The sequence below is a fragment of the Chenopodium quinoa genome, unplaced genomic scaffold (genome assembly GCF_001683475.1).
Source record: "Chenopodium quinoa cultivar QQ74 unplaced genomic scaffold, ASM168347v1, whole genome shotgun sequence".
Lineage (NCBI taxonomy): Eukaryota > Viridiplantae > Streptophyta > Magnoliopsida > Caryophyllales > Amaranthaceae > Chenopodium > Chenopodium quinoa.
The window spans coordinates 3,110,992-3,128,334 of NW_018742738.1; the positions used below are offsets into that span (position 1 = coordinate 3,110,992).

Sequence of the window (17,343 nt, forward strand, 5' to 3'; positions counted from 1 at the left end):
TAAATCCTATTTGTAGGTTATTTAAAAAAATTAAACTTTCAAATCTTATTCGTTAATTTAGCTTATGTGCTTGATAATTCTTTAAATTCTATATTAAATTTATTTGTTTTCCATTGGTCAAAATAATGTCGTGTATGAGTTAAATTATCCGTCGTAAATTGCATAATAAAATTATAATTGAAAAGCAATGGTTTTTAAATAATTTTAAATCATTATTCGTATTATATAATGCCTTGCACATATATTTAAATCTCAAGTCTTATTCGTTGTTGGTCAATGTTATGCTTATAAGGTGTGGTCAACAACACACAAAAATCCTAAATCATAGATTTTAATTTTTTATTAGCTCTTGAAATTAGACTTTCAAATTTCGGTAGTTAATTTTGTTTATATGAGGATTCATTTTATTTGATACTAAGTTAAAATTTAAATTTATTTTTATTGGTTAAAATAAGATAATTTTATATGTTAGCCCATACTTATCTATGAAGAATAATAGGATAAAACACATGTAAAAAAATTATGTATTTTTTTAGTTATTTAAAATAATTATATCTGTGTGGCCCTACATATAAAAGTTTCCAAGTATTCATTTTTAAATTATTTGTGCCCAGCGGTGTGCATATTGGTCGTTGTACGTATTCTGTAGGGATGCTTTATTTTCCATGCCCTTTAGTTGGGTGTGGGCCTAATAATTTAAATGAGCAACGAAGTTGATTATCTTCTGTGCCATTTAGATGTGGTCACAGTAACGGCAGCTTCGGGTTTAGTATCCCTTTTCCCGGAATTGGCATAAAATTTTAGTCCGCGACCAAGTTCACTCGATTAATTTCACGACCGCCCCCGTTAACTGTCGTACAACAATTAAATGGGTAGTTCGGTAACAACATATGCTTTAGCGGTAACTACATAAATGCCGCTTGGTAAGGGAAATGTAATCATTTCATGCAGGGGCGACAATGACTTTAAAAAAGCAGTGTAACTGGAGTTCTAACCAAGTGTAGAGGGTCGCCTCAGCTGGGACCCAAGGCGCAGGAAAGGCCATGAAACAACCCATCCACTGATTTCCCGCATACTGCAGTAACGAGCAATGCAGGCCCGGCTGCCAAACTAGCCTTCGCACATCCACTTCTGAGTGAGTTGCGAGTTTCTTGGAATATTTTAGGGAACGGCGAGAGCGTTCGAAATCGCAGAGAGGGGTGCTTAGGCACGTGTTCACTCCGTCTACCTTGAAATCCCACCTACTTCCTAACTAAATGTGATCAAGTGCCAGCGTAACAACTTCGTCCGAAAATGACGTAGTATCGTGGAAATTCTTCTTTTTAGCATTACAAACATCGGTACGACTTTATCGTTTAAGCATGGCATCGGAAGCAAAAATCAACTTCACCATTCCAGCGTAGGCTGAGGCCATTTCTAGAATGGTTCGCTCATAACGAGCTCGTTGGATGTTAGTATACAAAATCTGCATGACAACTTCTAAGCTTACGGAGTTATGAAAACTTTGACTCTCTTCCAGGTACACCCGAAGCAAGCCGAGGGTTTCGAGGCAGATAGCGCCATGACACGGTAGTAGGGAACCCGGGCCTTTTAAGCAGCACTAGAGAGGGGATAGAGACTCGAGACTGAAAACTAATGTCCTTCTTCCTCTGAGCCAGGTTCCTTGTAGAGTCTATCTACTAGCGGTTATGAGTTCGATAGGAACTAAGGAACGCAGACGCATTTTATGGTCATCGAGTAACACCGCTCGTGTTCCATGCGTTTTTCTTTTTTCCAATTAACGTCTTGATGTGGATCTCTCAAGACTCTCACAAGGCTCGCAAGCTATAATAACATTGTATCTTGGATTTTTAATATGGAATAAAGAAATTACACGAAAGTTAAAAGGATATTACTCTAATTCTCGCATGAATAGAAGGTATCTTCCTATTCTTAACTAGAAGATGATCACAAGTCGCAAAAAGTTATGTTATTTATTAACAATCAAACGAGCAACACTCAAAGGATTATCCCATACCAAATCTCTCTCCTTCTTAAACTATTATTTATATACACCCATATTTATAGGGTGACAAATCGTACAATGATAAGATACAAAACTAATAATTTTATCCCAAAATAAGATAAAATATTAAGAATCCTTATCCTAATATATCTACTAATGATATTTTAACCAACTAAAAAATCTATACAAACATAAAAAAAAAATAAAAATAAACTAATGGCTAAAACTCTTAAATCCTATAAATGAAGGAAAAGTCCTTTCAAGTGAAAGGTAAAATCCCATAGGCAAAAATCCTAATAATTAATAATAACTAAAAGATAGTGTAGGCTTTTTTAAAATTCCATGAATTTTCAAGAATACCCATATTGGTCTATTTTCCCGCATCAAATATGCGGTAGGATACATGTTTCTTTGTATTCACTCGATGATAAGTGCGGGGTAACCCCCCTCCCATTATGCGATTAGTGCCATAGTCGTCACAATGTCAATTTTATTTTAATACCAATTATGGTTTGCCGTTATTTTAAGGTTATTTTCATTTTTACCACCTTCAAATAATGACTTTGTCGAATTTACCACCTCCAAAAAAAAACATTTACTTTACCACCTCATAAAAAAATTAAACATCAGTTTTACCACCTCATCTGAGCTCAGGTGACGGAAAACGCTTGTGGGGCCCAGCATAACGGCTAGTTTTTGATTTTTATCCCAAATTTCTCTCGATTTCCCTTTTATTTAAACCTAGTTCTTCATTTGTACACCAAATTCTTGCAGATTAGAGATTAATTTTTGCGATTTTCTTCACAAATCAGTATTTTTGGGCAACTTTAACAATCCCAAACCCTCTAATTATCAAACAATCAATTGAACTCCTCGACAACAAGCATAAAAAAGGTAAGCCATTGTCGTTAATTCTCTAGCAATTTTCGTGATTTCTGTTGTAATTTTTTGGCAATTCGTTGCGTGATTATGTTGCATTTGCTAAGAGTAATTGAAATTGGGCGTTTTGTGAGGTCAATTAAACCCCAATTTCAATTAAAATACTTAGGGTTCATGTAAGATTAAATTAGATTGGGGGTTTTTGTTATGTGAATTGGCTACTGAAATTAGGGTTATATTATGGTGATTGTGTTCAAATACAATTAATTTCATTCTTGTTCTTACTGAATTTCAGAAGGGAATGTCTTCAGTTAGCATGTCACCCTCAAAGGAGAAAAACTGCCAATGTGGAGTTCCAATGTCTAGGTTGACTGCTTGGACTAGGGAGAACCCTGGACGCAAGTTTAGGACCTACAAATTCTATGATCCTGTGACTGAGTCAAGGGGGTGTAAAGCTTTTGAGTGGGTGGATCAACCAGATGGAACACCTTGGCAAACAGAGGTGATTAACAACTTGCTGCTGGACAAGAAACTAATGAAGGGAGAGCTGAATGACATGAAGAGGGAAGTTGATGATGTTAGTGGACAAAGGAGTTGCTTGCTCAATGAGATTGACAGCTTGAAGATGAAATGCAAAGCTCTTAGCTCAAACAGGAAGAAGATGATCAAGGAAGTGCATGGCAGCAATGCAACAACAAAGAAAATGCTCACAGTACATGCTATTGTTGTGTTTTGTTGTTTTGGTTTGGTACTGGCTATGTATTTTAGATCTTAGGTTCATTTAGGAATGCTTAGAAACAAAAAAAATCCCCAACTTATGTTATGTTTTGTTGAATTATTATGTGTGGATGTTGGGATGACATTTCTTGTACTACTTTTAACTAAATCAATGAGAAATGGAACTTTTTGGTAGAAACATATCACATTTCGTATTAGTACTTGCAACACAATGTTTTTAATTGTTTTACATTGGCTGAGACAAAAGTTAAGGCACCTTTGTGCAAAATCATTGTTCAACTACCAAATATACTGCCTACTATACACATGTGTAGTTAATAAACTTGGTTGTCTATTACAAAATACTAATGAGTAGACCTAGGGTCACAGTTAATTGAGATCCTTGTCCTTCTTGCTTGTCATTACATGAAGCTTGGACCTGGTCTGTATTTTGACTTTGGGAGGAGTAGTTGTTGGCACTCTTGTGGGTTGACTCAGGCTCCTGTTGCTCCTGGTAACAGGCTGAGTTGGCAAAGGCTCTGTTCTTGTTGTAGGCTGGCTTGACACAGCAGTTGCAGGTGCAGCATTACTTGACCCAACCTGTGCTGTTGTTGGAGGCTGATATTGTGGCAACTTCAGTGCAGCCTGTAATCACAGTATGACAAGACTCAGAAACAAAGCCACTAAATACACTCAAGTCACAAAATACACAAAATACCTGTCTTGCTGCTTTCTCTTCACTTTTCTTTCTCTGTTCCTTAAGCCAAGGAGTCTGCATCTGTGGCCTCCCACCCTTTGGATTTGTTGCAGGTGGGTTAGGCTGTTCTGGTGCTGCTTCAGCCTTGCATGTTTTGGCAAAGTGGCCAAACCCACCACAGTTCTTGCATTGTTTCTTCACCTTTGGCTTCTTGCCCTCAGGTGCTGCAGAAGTGCCCTCCCCTGGTTCAAGCTTTCTCTTTTTTGCCTTAGGTCTTCCTGGCTGCACTTTCAGCATAGGTGGCAAAGGCTGTCTGTATTGGGTTCTCATATGCAGCCAAGTATGTCACCCTATAGTAATGTGGGTGCACATACAACTCAGGATCATCCCTTTTGTCCATTATGCAAGCAAATGCATGGACACAAGGTATTCTTGTCAACTCCCATCTATAACAAGTGCATTTTCTCTCTTGTAGATCCACAATGCACTGATCATCCTTGTATTTCACCTCATAAATTTCATCCCTTGAAGCTGTAACCTCACATGTCCTAGCATACTTCTCCAACCCATCAAAGACTTCGTTGACAAATGGGGTTAGTAAACCTTCCCAAGACTTTGCTGCCTCCCATTTGTCATTACTCCTCTTCATCATATATCTTCTAAGCCATTCCATTTGAGTTAGAATAGGCTTGTCTCTGGCATCTCTAATCACTGCATTAAATGTCTCACACATGTTGTTTAACAACATGTTAGACTTGCAGTTTGTAGAGAAAGCATGCCTTGACCAGTGCTGGGGGTCAATGTTTGACAGCCACTGGTATGCTTCTTCATCCAAAAAATTGATACTTTCCATAGCAACTTCAAACTCAAACTGATACAACCACACACATGACAACCATTCAACACAACATAGACACATGGCATACAGTTTTCACAAAATAGAAAGACATGCAAATATGTGCAAAACTAAATGTTCCTAGCATACATTATAGTTCACCATAAAACTGACATAAAAGAACCTAAATAGAAGCTTACCAGAGTGCTTGCCCTAGCAGCAGCCCAGAACAATTCCTTGAAAGTTGCACCATGAAATTTCAGTTTGAAATTTTACCAAATATGCCTCACACAAAATCTGAGCTCAGCTTTGGGGGCCACATCTGCAAATGCTTCTATGAGACCCTACACACAAGGCAAAACTAACAAGTTACTGTACAGAAAATTCAAATAAAGCAAAGTAATTTAAACACAAACACAACCCACTTACTTTCTGTCTGTCAGACATAAAAGTCAAGCCATCTCCTTGGTCATACACACAAAGTGCCTTGAGCAAGCTCTCCAGAAACCAGCACCAGCTGTCCTTGTTCTCAATCTCTGCAGTTGCCCAAGCAATTGGGAAGATGGCATTATTGCCATCTTTTCCAACTGCAACCAAGATCTGCCCAGGGTATGCCCCTTTTAGATGGCACCCATCCACCCCAATTACTGGTCTGCAACCAGAAATGAATCCATCCCTAAGTGCAGCTAAGCACACAAACATCCTCATAAAAATTGGTCTTTCAATTTGACTAATATCATCCACCACCACATTACACTCACTCTCTGAGTTCCATTTCAACAGTGCCTTCCCATAGTCCCAAACCTTTGAGTATTGCTCTGATGAAGAGCCATATATTATAAGCTTTGCCCTACTTCTAGCCAACCAAGCCTTGGAGTATGTAATTTTGATCCCCAAGTCATTCAAGGTCCTGTCCTGAATCTGTTTAATCTTCCATCTGGGGTTGCCCCTGAACTCCTCCAAGTACCTATCAGCAAGGAACTCTGTTGTCACCTTGTTGTTCATTTTACTCCTAACCCACCTATGCTTCAGCCTTAGTGTCTTAATTTTCCAAGCCTCTGATTTCACAAGCCTTGTTGCATAAAACTTGAACCTACACCTAACACCCTTACTACATGTACACTTCACTATCCTACAACTGTTCTTGTTATACACACACTTGCATTTCCTTTTGCAATATGCTGTTAGCCTCTTTGAATCATTGTGAAGAAGGTAATACTCATACCTATTTTCAATTGCATGTTGTCTCAAAGCTTTTCTCATTGTTTGCACATCACTGAACCTTTGACAAACTACAAATTTGATAGCCCTTTCAAAGTCTGTCTCAGGGTTAAACCAAGTAACACTACCCTGATCATCATCTGAATCACCTTCCACACTCTTTAGCTCATCAGAATCACAAGCTGCCTCCTCTTCAACCCTCACTTCAATTTTCTGTAGATTTCTTTCTATGTCAAACCCTGTGTCCTCATCATCACTTTGATCCCCTCCTTCAGTAACTCCCCTCAAACTGCCTTTCACCTCACTGTTAATATGGTCTAAATTTATCTTCAACCACTGTTCATCATCATCAGAGTATAAGTCCTCCTCTCCCTCATCAACTTCTAACTCAAAATCACTCAACTCGGAATCAGAAGACTCTGTATCACCATCCTCATCGGTAAACACATCACTGTCATCCCTTAAGCTCCTCACTCTTTCTTTTATTTTTCTCACTAAATTAGCAAAATTTCAAATCTCATCCCCAACCTTAGCCTTACCCTTATCTGCAGCAGTGAGTTTACCCTTCCCTTTATGTGTATTAGCATTCACTTTATCTTCCCTAGGAAGCCTCTCCTCAGCCTCTCTGTCATGTATAACAATGCCTTTTAACCTAGGGCTTCTCCTAAATGGCTCTCCTTCAGTGGGCTTACTAAGTTCTGGGCTGGGTTTATATACTTTAGGCCCACCAAACCTCTTTTTCAGTTCCTTCCTTTGTGCAGGGGTTAGCTCATTCCCATTTGAAGGGTGTTTTGTTAGTCCCTTCAATTGGCTCATGACTGGTAACATACATCTCACATGCCCCCTCTTTGTTCACAGACTCTAGGAAACCATTCACCTCACCATCAACAAGCTCCCTTTTACCATTCACCCAAGACTTGCCCTTTTGTTTATACCAGCAACTAAACCCCCTAGGAACCTTCACATTCACATACACAAACCCATGTATAGCTTCTTGCCTCAAAAAGTGTACATCTATCTTATTTTTTTCCACTTTTCTCATCCAATAAACCCACCCACCATCCCAAGTTAACACCCTCCTATTTTTACCAGCTAAAGAAGGTATAAAGGCACCCCCTACTGTAATTTTTAAGTCCACTGTGTCCATTCTGTAACAACACCATCAAAAGCACACACAACAATAACCAATTTCAGTAATTATCAGTAATTACAGTAAACAACAACAACCAATTCACCAATTACAGCAAGTAAAAGCAATTCACATTGACTATGCACTAAATTAACAGTAAACAAGTAAATCTAATTAACTAATTATTTAACAAATGCACACTCTAATTCAGTCAAAGATTCGCATAATTAGGGTTTATAATACTTTAATTCACAGATTCCCAAAAAAGGCATACTTTACCCCAATTGACAACCATAAATCCAACGAAATGTACTAATAAAGGGTTTAAAGTACCTCTTGTAGTCAGGAATCTCAATTTCTGTCAGCAAATTACCAAGCTTTTGGTCCCCTCACCCTGTTGAAGATGACAAGAGAAGCTGATGTGTTGCAATTTTGTGGTTCCAGCTCGATTTCAACCATCCAAATTGATCTAGGGTTTCAGTTTTTACAGAGAGAAAGAGAAAAATCAAAGGAGAGAGAAGCAATTACAGTGAGAATCAAGAAAAATCAAAGGAGAGAGAGACTAAAATTGATGAGGAAGTGAGAAATTTGGTGAGACATTGATTATGGAAGGTGGAAGGTGAGAAAAGGAGGAGACAGAGGGAAATCGATTTTAAAAGAATTAAATTGGAGGGACGTGACAGTTAACTGGGCCCCACAAGCGTTTTCCGTCACCTGAGCTCAGATGAGGTGGTAAAACTGATGTTTAATTTTTTTATGAGGTGGTAAAGTAAATGTTTTTTTTGGAGGTGGTAAATTCGACAAAGTCATTATTTGAAGGTGGAAAAATGAAAATTTCCTTATTTTAAATTAGATTATGATACCAGTTAAAGTTACTAGTCACTAATACAATATCTTACTTTGGATTAAAATTAAACTACTTATCAAAATTTATATTAACACAATTAAGGATGTATAGAGACTCAATCCCTACACAATTTATTGTATCAATCTGTCAAAATTACGGTTGCATAAACTCAAATCTGTAATACCACATCTTTAGCATCGGATTCAAACCTACATACGATACGTATTCCATGCGGTTTTCTTTTTTCCAATCAATGTTTGCGGTAGGGTACGTATGCCTTTGTATTTAGCCGATGAAAAGTAAAGGGAAACCCCTCCCTATTCGATTTGTGCCCTAACCGTCACAAGCGTGTAATTGGTGCACATGTGTTTACTTCCTAGTAATCTAGTGTAAGGCGTTTCATTCAAAGACTTATATCAATTTTATCTACCGGTGCTTGCATAGCCTAAGCTTTGAGTAATAGTCTAAATACTTGCCTCCTTTATGACATAATTTTTCTTTTTTCTTGAAATTGTTATAGTTAGAGCACGAATTGAACAAGGTAGGGTTGCCCCACACTTTTTATTGGCTGAGTGAAGAACATGTTTGAATTTCTCAAACAAAGTAAACTACAAGATTCCGTTAACGGGAATCACTCCACCAGCCTCACTCCGGCTGTGAGAAAATAAATTGGTGGTCACCGTTGTTTAATTTATTCACTTTATTTTAAATTTACATGTAACAAAAAATTATTCAATGAGACAGACGACATCATATCGCTTATTTGTATTATAGTGTACCTTTTGTAGTATTAATTGCACGTAAATGTCTATGCCAATGTTAAATTTTGTATTATTTTTATTGCACCTAAATAATTTCCAATTACTTGATTAAAAGTATTTTTACCAAACGATAATGATTAGTTTTCTATTAAACCTTATTTTTACCAAATTAAAATGATAATTTTCCGATTTTTTTAAGATTATAATTAGTATATATATATATATATATATATATATAATTAGTATATATATATATATATATATATATATATATATATATATATATATATAATATTCCGTAGGGATACTTTATTTTGCGTGGCCTTTAGTTGGGTGTAGGCTTAATCACTTAAACGAGCAACGAAGCTGATTATCTTCCGTGCCATTTAGATGTGGTCACACCAAGGAAGCTTCGGGCTTAAAATTTTAGTCCGCGACCAAGTTCAATCGATTAATTTCATGACCGCCCCCGTTAACTGCCTTACAACAGTGAAATGGGTAGTTCGGTAACAACATATGCTTTAGCGGTAACTACATAAGTGTCGCTTGGTAAGGGAAATGTAATCGTTTCATGCAGGGGCGACAATGACTTCAAAAAAGAAGTGTACCCCGAAGTTCAAGCCTAGTCTAGAGGGTCGCCTCAGTTGGGCATGAAGGCGTAGAGAAGGCCGTGAAAGAGCCCATCCGCTTATTTCCCGCATACTACGGTAACAAGCGATGCAGGCCCGGCTGCCAAACTAGCCTTCTCACATCCACCCTCGAGTGAGTGGAGAGTTTCTTAAAACATTTTAGGGAACATCGACAACAATAGAAATCGCTGAGAGGGGTTCTAAGGCACGTGTTCACTCCGTCTACCATGAAATCCCGTCGACCGCCTAACTAAATATGATCAAGCGCCAGCGTAACAACTTCGTACGAAAATGAAGCTGTACCGTGGATACTCCTCTTTTTAGCCGAACACACATCGGTACGCCTTTATCGTTTAATCATGTCATCGGAAGAAAAATTCAACTTCGCCAGCTCGAGCGGTTACGAGTTCGAGAGAGACCAAGGAACGCGGACGCATTTTACGATTATCAACACCTTAACGCGGTTTTCTTTTTTCCAATTAACGTCTGCGGTAGGATACTTGTGCCTTTGTGTTGAGCCTATTACAAGTGCGGGGAAACCCCTCCCCCCCCCCCCAACCCCGTGCGATTAGTTCCCTAGCCGTCACAAAAATACACTATCTTTTACTTATTATTAATTATTAGGATTTTTGCCTATGGGATTTTACCTTTCACTTGAAAGGACTTTTCCTTCATTTATAGGATTTAAGAGTTTTAGCCATTAGTTTATTTTTATTTTTTTTTTATGTTTGTATAGATTTTTTAGTTGGTTAAAATATCATTAGTAGATATATTAGGATAAGGATTCTTAATATTTTATCTTATTTTGGGATAAAATTATTAGTTTTGTATCTTATCATTGTACGATTTGTCACCCTATAAATATGGGTGTATATAAATAATAGTTTAAGAAGGAGAGAGATTTCGTATGGGATAATCCTTTGAGTGTTGCTCATTTGATTGTTAATAAACAAAAAATAACTTTTTGCGACATGTGATCATCTTCTAGTTGCGACTAGGAAGAAACCTTCTATTCCTACAAGAATTAGAGTATTATACTTTTAATTTTCGTGTAATTTCTTTAGTCCATATTAAAAATCCAAGATCCAATGTGATTATAGCTAGCGAGCTTTGTGAGAGTCTTCAGAGATAAACATCAAGACATTAATTGGAAAAAAGAAAAACGCGTACGTGGAACACGAGCGGTGTTACTCGATGTCCATAAAATGTGTCCGCGTTCCTTAGTTCCTTTCGAACTCATAACTGCTCGAACTGGTGAAGTAGAATTTTGCTTCCGATGCCATGCTCAAACGATAAAGTCGTACCGATGTTTATAATGCTAAAAAGAAGAATTTCCACGAACTACTTCAATTTCGGACGAAGTTGTTACGCTGGCACTTTATCACATTTAGTTAGGCGGTAGGCGGGATTTCAAGGTAGACGGAGTAAACACGTGCCTAAGCACCCCTCTCTGTGATTTCGAATGCTTTCCGGGAAAAGGGATACTAAACCAGAAGCTGTCGTTACTGTTATACAAATAAGCAACACGATGTCATCTGTCTCTTTTGACAATTTTTTTGATACTTGTAAATTTAAAATAAAGTGAATAAATTAAACAACGGTTCCCACCAATTTATTTTCTCAAAGCCGGAGAGAGGCTAGTGGTGTGATTCTCGTTAACGGGATCTTGTAGTGTACTATGTTGTAGCAATTCAAACATATTCTTCACTCATCCAATAATAAATGTGGGGCAACCCTACCTTGTTCAATTCGCGCTATAACTATCACAATTTCAAGAAAAAAGAAAAATTATTTGTCATAAAGGAGACAAGTATTGAGACAACTACTCAAAGCTTATGCTACGCAAGCACCGGCAGATATAATTGATATAAGTCTCCGAATGAAACCCCTTACACTAGATTATCAAGAAGTAAACAAATGTGCACAGATTAAACGCTCGTGACGGTTAGGGCACAAATCGAACAAGGTGGGGTTGCCCCGCACTTGTCATTGGGTAAATACAAAGGAATACGTAACCCGCCGCAGACATTGATTGGAAAGAAGAAAACCGCGTGGAATACGTATCATATATAGGTTTGAATCCGTTGCTAAAGATTTGGTATTACAGAGTTGAGTTTATGCAACAGTAATATTGACGGATTGATACAATCAATTGTGTTGGGATCGAGTACATCCCTGAATGTGTTAAAATAAATTTTGATAAGCAGTTTAATTTCAATCCGAAGTAAGGTATTGTATTAGTGGAAAAAGACTTTTATTGGTATCATAATCTAATTTATAGTCACGGTAAACCTTAATTGGTGTTAAAATAAAGTTGACATTGTGACGGCTAGGGCACTAATCGCACGGGGTGTGTGGGGGGTGGGGGGGTTTCCCCGCACTTTTCATAGGCTCAATACAAAGGCACACGTATCCTACCGCAAACGTTAATTGGAAAAAAGAAAACCGCGTTGAGGTGTTTCTCGATGACCATAAAATGCGTCCGCGTTCCTTGGTCCCTCTCGAACTCATAACCGCTCGAGCTGGGGAAGTTGAATTTTTCTTCCGATACCGTGATTTAAACGATAAAGCCGTACCGATTTTTTGTTAGCTAAAAATAGGAGTTTCCAAGGTACAACTTCATTTTCGGACGAAGTTGTTACGCTGACGATTGATCGCATTTAGTTAGGTGGTCGGTGGGATTTCAAGGTAGACGGAGTGAACACGTGCCTAAGCACCCCTCTCAACAATTTTGACAGCTTTCAGCGTTCCCTTAAATGTTCCAAGAATCTCGCCACTCACTCAGAGGTGGATGTGAGAAGGCTAGTTTGGCAGCCGAGCCTGCATCGCTCGTTACTGTAGTATGCGGGAAATAAGCGGATGGGTTGTTTCATGGCCTTCCCTATGCCTTCGGGCCCAACTGACAAGACCCTCTAGACTGGGTTAGAACTTCGGGGTACACTGCTTTTTTTAATTCATTGTCGCCCCTGCATGAAACGATTACATGTCCTTTACCAAGCGGCACTTATGTTGTTACCGCTAAAGCATATGCTCTTACCGAACTACCCATTTCACCATCGTACGACAGTTAACGGGGGCGATCGTGAAATTAATCGATTGAACTGTGTCGCAAACTAAAATTGTAAGCCGATTCCGGGAAAAGGGATACTAAACCCGAAGCTTCCGTTACTGTGACCACATCTAAATAACATGGAAGATAATCAGCTTCGTCGCTCGTTTAAGTGATTTGGCCTACTCCTAACTAAAGGGCACGTAAATTAAATCATCCCTACGGAATACGTGCAGCGGACTGTATGCACACTGCTGGGCATGCTAAGGTTTCCGGTACCTGCACGAAACGATTAAATTTCCCTTACCAAGCGGTACTTATCATTTTAGTTTGGTAAAAATAAGGTTTAATCGAAAACTAATCATTATAGATTGGTAAAAATACTTGTAGTCCAGTAACTGGAAATTTTTTAGGTGTAATTAAAAATACAAAATTTAACATTGGCATAGACATTTACGTGCAAATAATACTACAAAAGGGACACTATTATACAAATAAGCGACATGATGTCGTCTGTCTCATTGCAAATTTTTTTTGTTACATGTAAATTTAAAATATAGTGAATAAAATAAACAACGGTGCCCACCAAATTATTTTCTCATAGCCGGAGTGAGGCTAGTGGTGTGATTCCCATTATCGGGATCTTGTAGTGTACTATGTTGGAGCAATTCAAACATATTCTTCACTCATCCAATAATAAGTGTGGGTCAACCCTACCTTGTTCAATTCGCGCTATAACTATCACAATTTCAAGAAAAAAGAAAAATTATTTGTCATAAAGGAGAAAAGTATTGAGACGATTATTCAAAGCTTAGGCTACGCAAGCACCGGCAGATAAAATCGATATAAGTCTTCGAATGAAACGCCTTACACTAGATTACCAGGAAGTAAACACATGTGCACTGATTACACGCTTGTGACGGTTAGGGCACAAATCGAACAGGGAGGGGTTTCCCTTTACTTGTCATCGGCTAAATACAAAGGCATACGTACCCTACCGCAAACATTGTAATAGTGACTAACAACTTTTATTGGTATCATAATCTAATTTATAGTAACGATAAACCTTAATTGGAACTAACATAAATTTGCCATTGTGACGGCTAGGGAACTAATCGCACGAAGTAGGGGGGGTTCCCCGCACTTGTCATAGGATCAATACAAAGGCAAATGTATCCTACCGCAGACGTTAATTGAAAAAAAGAAAACCGCGAGGAGGTGTTTCTCGATGACCATAAAATGCGTTCGCGTTCCTTGGTCCCTCTCGAACTCGTAACTGCTCGAGCTGGCGCAGTTGAATTTTTCTTTGGATGACATGCTCAAACGATAAAGCCATACCGATGTGTGTTCGACTAAAAAGAGGAGTTTATACGGTACAACTTCATTTTCAGACGAAGTTGTTACGTTGGCGCTTAATCACATTAAAGTAGAAAGAGTGAACACGTGCCTAAGCACCCCTGTTAGAGATTTCGATTGCTGTCGTCGTTCCCAAAAATGTTTCAAGAAACTCGCCATCAGTCAGGGGAAGATGAGATAAGGCTAGTTTGGCAGCCGGGCCTGCATCCCTCGTTACCGTAGTATGCGGGAAATAAGCGAATGGGTTGTTTCATGGCCTTCCCTACACCTTTGGGCTCAGCTGACGCGACCCTCAAAACTGGGCTTGAACTTCGTGTTACCTGCTTTTTTGAAGTCATTGTCACCCCTACATGAAACTATTACATTTCCCATACCAAGAGACACTTATGTAGTTACTTCTAAAGTATATGCTGTTACTGAACTACCCATTTCACTGTCGTAAGTCAGTTAACTAGGGCGGTCATGAAATTAATAGATTGAACTTGGTCGGGGATAAAAATTATCAGCCAATTCCGGGAAAAGGAATACTAAACCCGAAGCTGCCGTTAATGTGACCACATCTAAATGGCACGGAAGATAAACAACTTCGTCGCTTATATAAGTGATTAGGCCTACACCCAACTAAAGGGCACGAAAAATAAAGCATCCCTACGGAATACGTGCAGCGGACTGTATGCGCACCACTGGGCACGCTAAGTTTCCGGTACCTGCACAAAACGATTAAACTTCCCTTACCAAGCGGTACTTATGTAGTTACTTCCGTCATATAAATCGTTGGTAAAAAGAGTTCTTTAAATTAGATCCATTTATTATATATATATATATATATATATATATATATATATATATATATGTATTAAAATAATAATAAAAAAAAGAAAAGAGAATCGGTAAAAATAATGTTTAATCGGGACATTATCATTTAAGTTTTGTAAAAATAAGGTTTAATCTGAAAATAATAATTATAGATTGGTAAAAATACTTGTAGTCCAGTAACTGGAAATTTTTTAGGTGTAATAAAAAATACAAAATTTAACATTGGCATAGACAGTTACGTGTAAATAATACTACAAAAGGGACACTATTATAAAAATAAGCGACATGATGTCGTCTGTCTCATTGGACAATTTTTTTTGTTACTTGTAAATTTAAAATATAGTGAATAAATTAAACAACGGTGCCCACCAATTTATTTTCTCACAGTCGGAGAGAGGCTGGTGGTGTGATTCCCGTTAACGGGATCTTGTAGTTTACTATGTTTGAGCAATTCAAACATATTCTTCACTCAGCCAATAATAAGTTTGGGGCAACCCTACCTTGTTCAATTCGCGCTATAACTATCACAATGTCAAGAAGAAGAAAAAAATATTTGTCATAAAGGAGAAAAATTATATGTATTACGCAAGCACCAGCAGATAAAATTGATGTAAGTCTCCGAATGAAACGCCTTACACTAGATTCCCCTTACTAAGCGGTATTTATGTAGTCACTTCCGTCGTAAATAAAATTCGTTGGAGAAAAATTTCTTAAAAATTACATCCATTTATAATACACTTATCTTTCAAACATTGTGTTATAACCAAATCTTAAGTTATATATAAAAGTTTTATAACGGTTAACATATACATACCTGTTCAAATTGGTACCCCTTGTAGGTGACTTTATATTTTTTAATTAAAGTATATTATTTAGTAACACCATCTTGTTAATTTCATAACATTAGGATGCATTATAGTGTCGATATCTTATTCCGTTTGTTACTGAATAGTATACTTACTAGCACCAATGTACCATCTTGCAACATTAAGTTGTCTTTAATCACAAAATGCAATTCATCACGGAGTAAGTTAACATGTAACCGTATAGGTGTAATACCGAGTCTTTCTGGTCATAGAATTTTTTATACTGAGTAAATTTCATATTTTAAAATAACATGAAAGTAAAGCAAGAACACACAAGTTAATACTTGTATATTACAATCATGTGATTAATTGATACAATATAACTTGTGACAAGGGAATAAACGCGTCGTCAATTGTCTACCCCTAGATCAAATACAATTTATACAACCTAAACAAACCTAATACGAGTATAATGCAAGCATAGGGGTCGAATCACAGGGAACGAATAAACACCACCATATGTTATCGACAATTAAGCTAGTCCGGAATAGGAGATAAATAAACTAAAGTCTAAAGATGCTAAAATAAGAAATAAAACTCTAAGAGAAATGGTTTAGGTATAGCATTCACTTGAACATAAACAAAGGAATATAAATTGAATTAATTATGCACTAAACATGCTCGAATATCGAAGTTAAGGATCTAATCTAGCCGCCTTCCGGAGTATATTGGCTTCTCCTAACATAGCTTCTATGTTTCCACATTAGAACCATATACTAGGAGGTACTATTAAAGAACAATCGATAGTAATGAACCTTAACTAAGTCAACTTCTATTTCTTGTTAGCAAAGATTCACCTTTAATCAACCAACAATGTGCACTTGCAAGAAGATCAAAGAATATCAAGCATATAAAGACTTTAATCACAAATAAATCAATTCTAAACCTAGAACATGCTCAAGATCCAACTACACCACAACCATCCCCTTAATGGGGGAATTACTCACTAATCATGATAACAACAAGATTAATCAACAAATAATCAAGAATCAACATGATTAACAAGCAATACCAACAACAAAAATAATAATCAAAAGAAAGCAAATAAAATAGAGGAGAGGGAGTTAGAGATTCTCATTGATTGAATGTGAAAATCTACAAACAAGATGATCAATCTTCTTCTTCAATATCCAAGCTCAACAATGGTGAAACCCTCACTTTCTCTCTCTAAACTACTCTAATCCTAACCTAAACCTAGAGAGAGAAGCTCTCCTAAAAACTAATTAGAGAATAGAATAAATGTTAATTGAATATTTCATGTTTATTCTAATTACCCCAAAATTGGGTATTTATACTAAGCTAGCCAAAATAAGAAAAATAAAAGAAGGAAAATAAGTAAAGAAAGAAAAGTAAAATAAAAAGAAATAAAATAAAACTAAAGAAAGAAAATAAAACTAAAGAAAGAAAATAAGAAAAGGGAAAGGAAAAGAAATAAAAAATAAAAGAAAAAGGAAAAATAAATCCCCAAAATTTAAACATCAGACACCCCCCCCCCAAAATTATTCCATTTCTTCTTAATTCGCTGCCCTTAACTTT

The 17,343-nt window shown here is 37.2% G+C and overlaps 2 protein-coding genes across 3 annotated transcripts; both read right to left on the minus strand.

Moving 5' to 3' along the window:
* Positions 1 to 3,979: 3,979 nt before the first annotated feature.
* On the minus strand, positions 3,980 to 4,608 carry LOC110724142 (branchpoint-bridging protein-like). The gene is made up of 2 exons (XM_021903533.1): positions 4,320 to 4,608; positions 3,980 to 4,246 (listed from the first exon to the last, which is right to left on the minus strand). Exons 1-2 carry the CDS (start codon positions 4,593 to 4,595, stop codon positions 3,992 to 3,994), a joined length of 531 nt encoding a protein of 176 aa, XP_021759225.1. The 5' UTR covers positions 4,596 to 4,608; the 3' UTR covers positions 3,980 to 3,991.
* Positions 4,609 to 4,887: 279 nt separating this feature from the next.
* Positions 4,888 to 5,869, minus strand: LOC110724144. 2 transcript variants are annotated; one of them, XR_002511863.1, is made up of 3 exons: positions 5,563 to 5,869; positions 5,334 to 5,477; positions 4,888 to 5,169 (listed from the first exon to the last, which is right to left on the minus strand). XR_002511863.1 is itself a non-coding variant. In XM_021903534.1 (2 exons), the coding sequence occupies exons 1-2, from the start codon at positions 5,839 to 5,841 to the stop codon at positions 5,406 to 5,408; spliced, it is 351 nt and encodes a 116-aa protein (XP_021759226.1). In that variant the 5' UTR covers positions 5,842 to 5,869; the 3' UTR covers positions 4,888 to 5,405. The 2 variants fall into 2 exon arrangements, 1 of the variants encoding a protein (XP_021759226.1); XM_021903534.1 differs by having other exon boundaries at positions 4,888 to 5,477.
* Positions 5,870 to 17,343: the final 11,474 nt, after the last annotated feature.

Excerpts from the sequence above, each read along its gene's own strand:
- LOC110724142 (XM_021903533.1), bottom strand. The coding sequence starts at position 4,595 with ATGCTGAAAGTGCAGCCAGGAAGACCTAAGGCAAAAAAGAGAAAGCTT. Across the intron at positions 4,247-4,319 it reads AAGAGAAAGCAGCAAGACAG|GCTGCACTGAAGTTGCCACA; the intron begins GTATTTTGTGTA and ends CTGTGATTACAG.
- LOC110724144 (XM_021903534.1), bottom strand. The coding sequence starts at position 5,841 with ATGAGGATGTTTGTGTGCTTAGCTGCACTTAGGGATGGATTCATTTCT. Across the intron at positions 5,478-5,562 it reads TTATGTCTGACAGACAGAAA|GGTCTCATAGAAGCATTTGC; the intron begins GTAAGTGGGTTG and ends CCTTGTGTGTAG.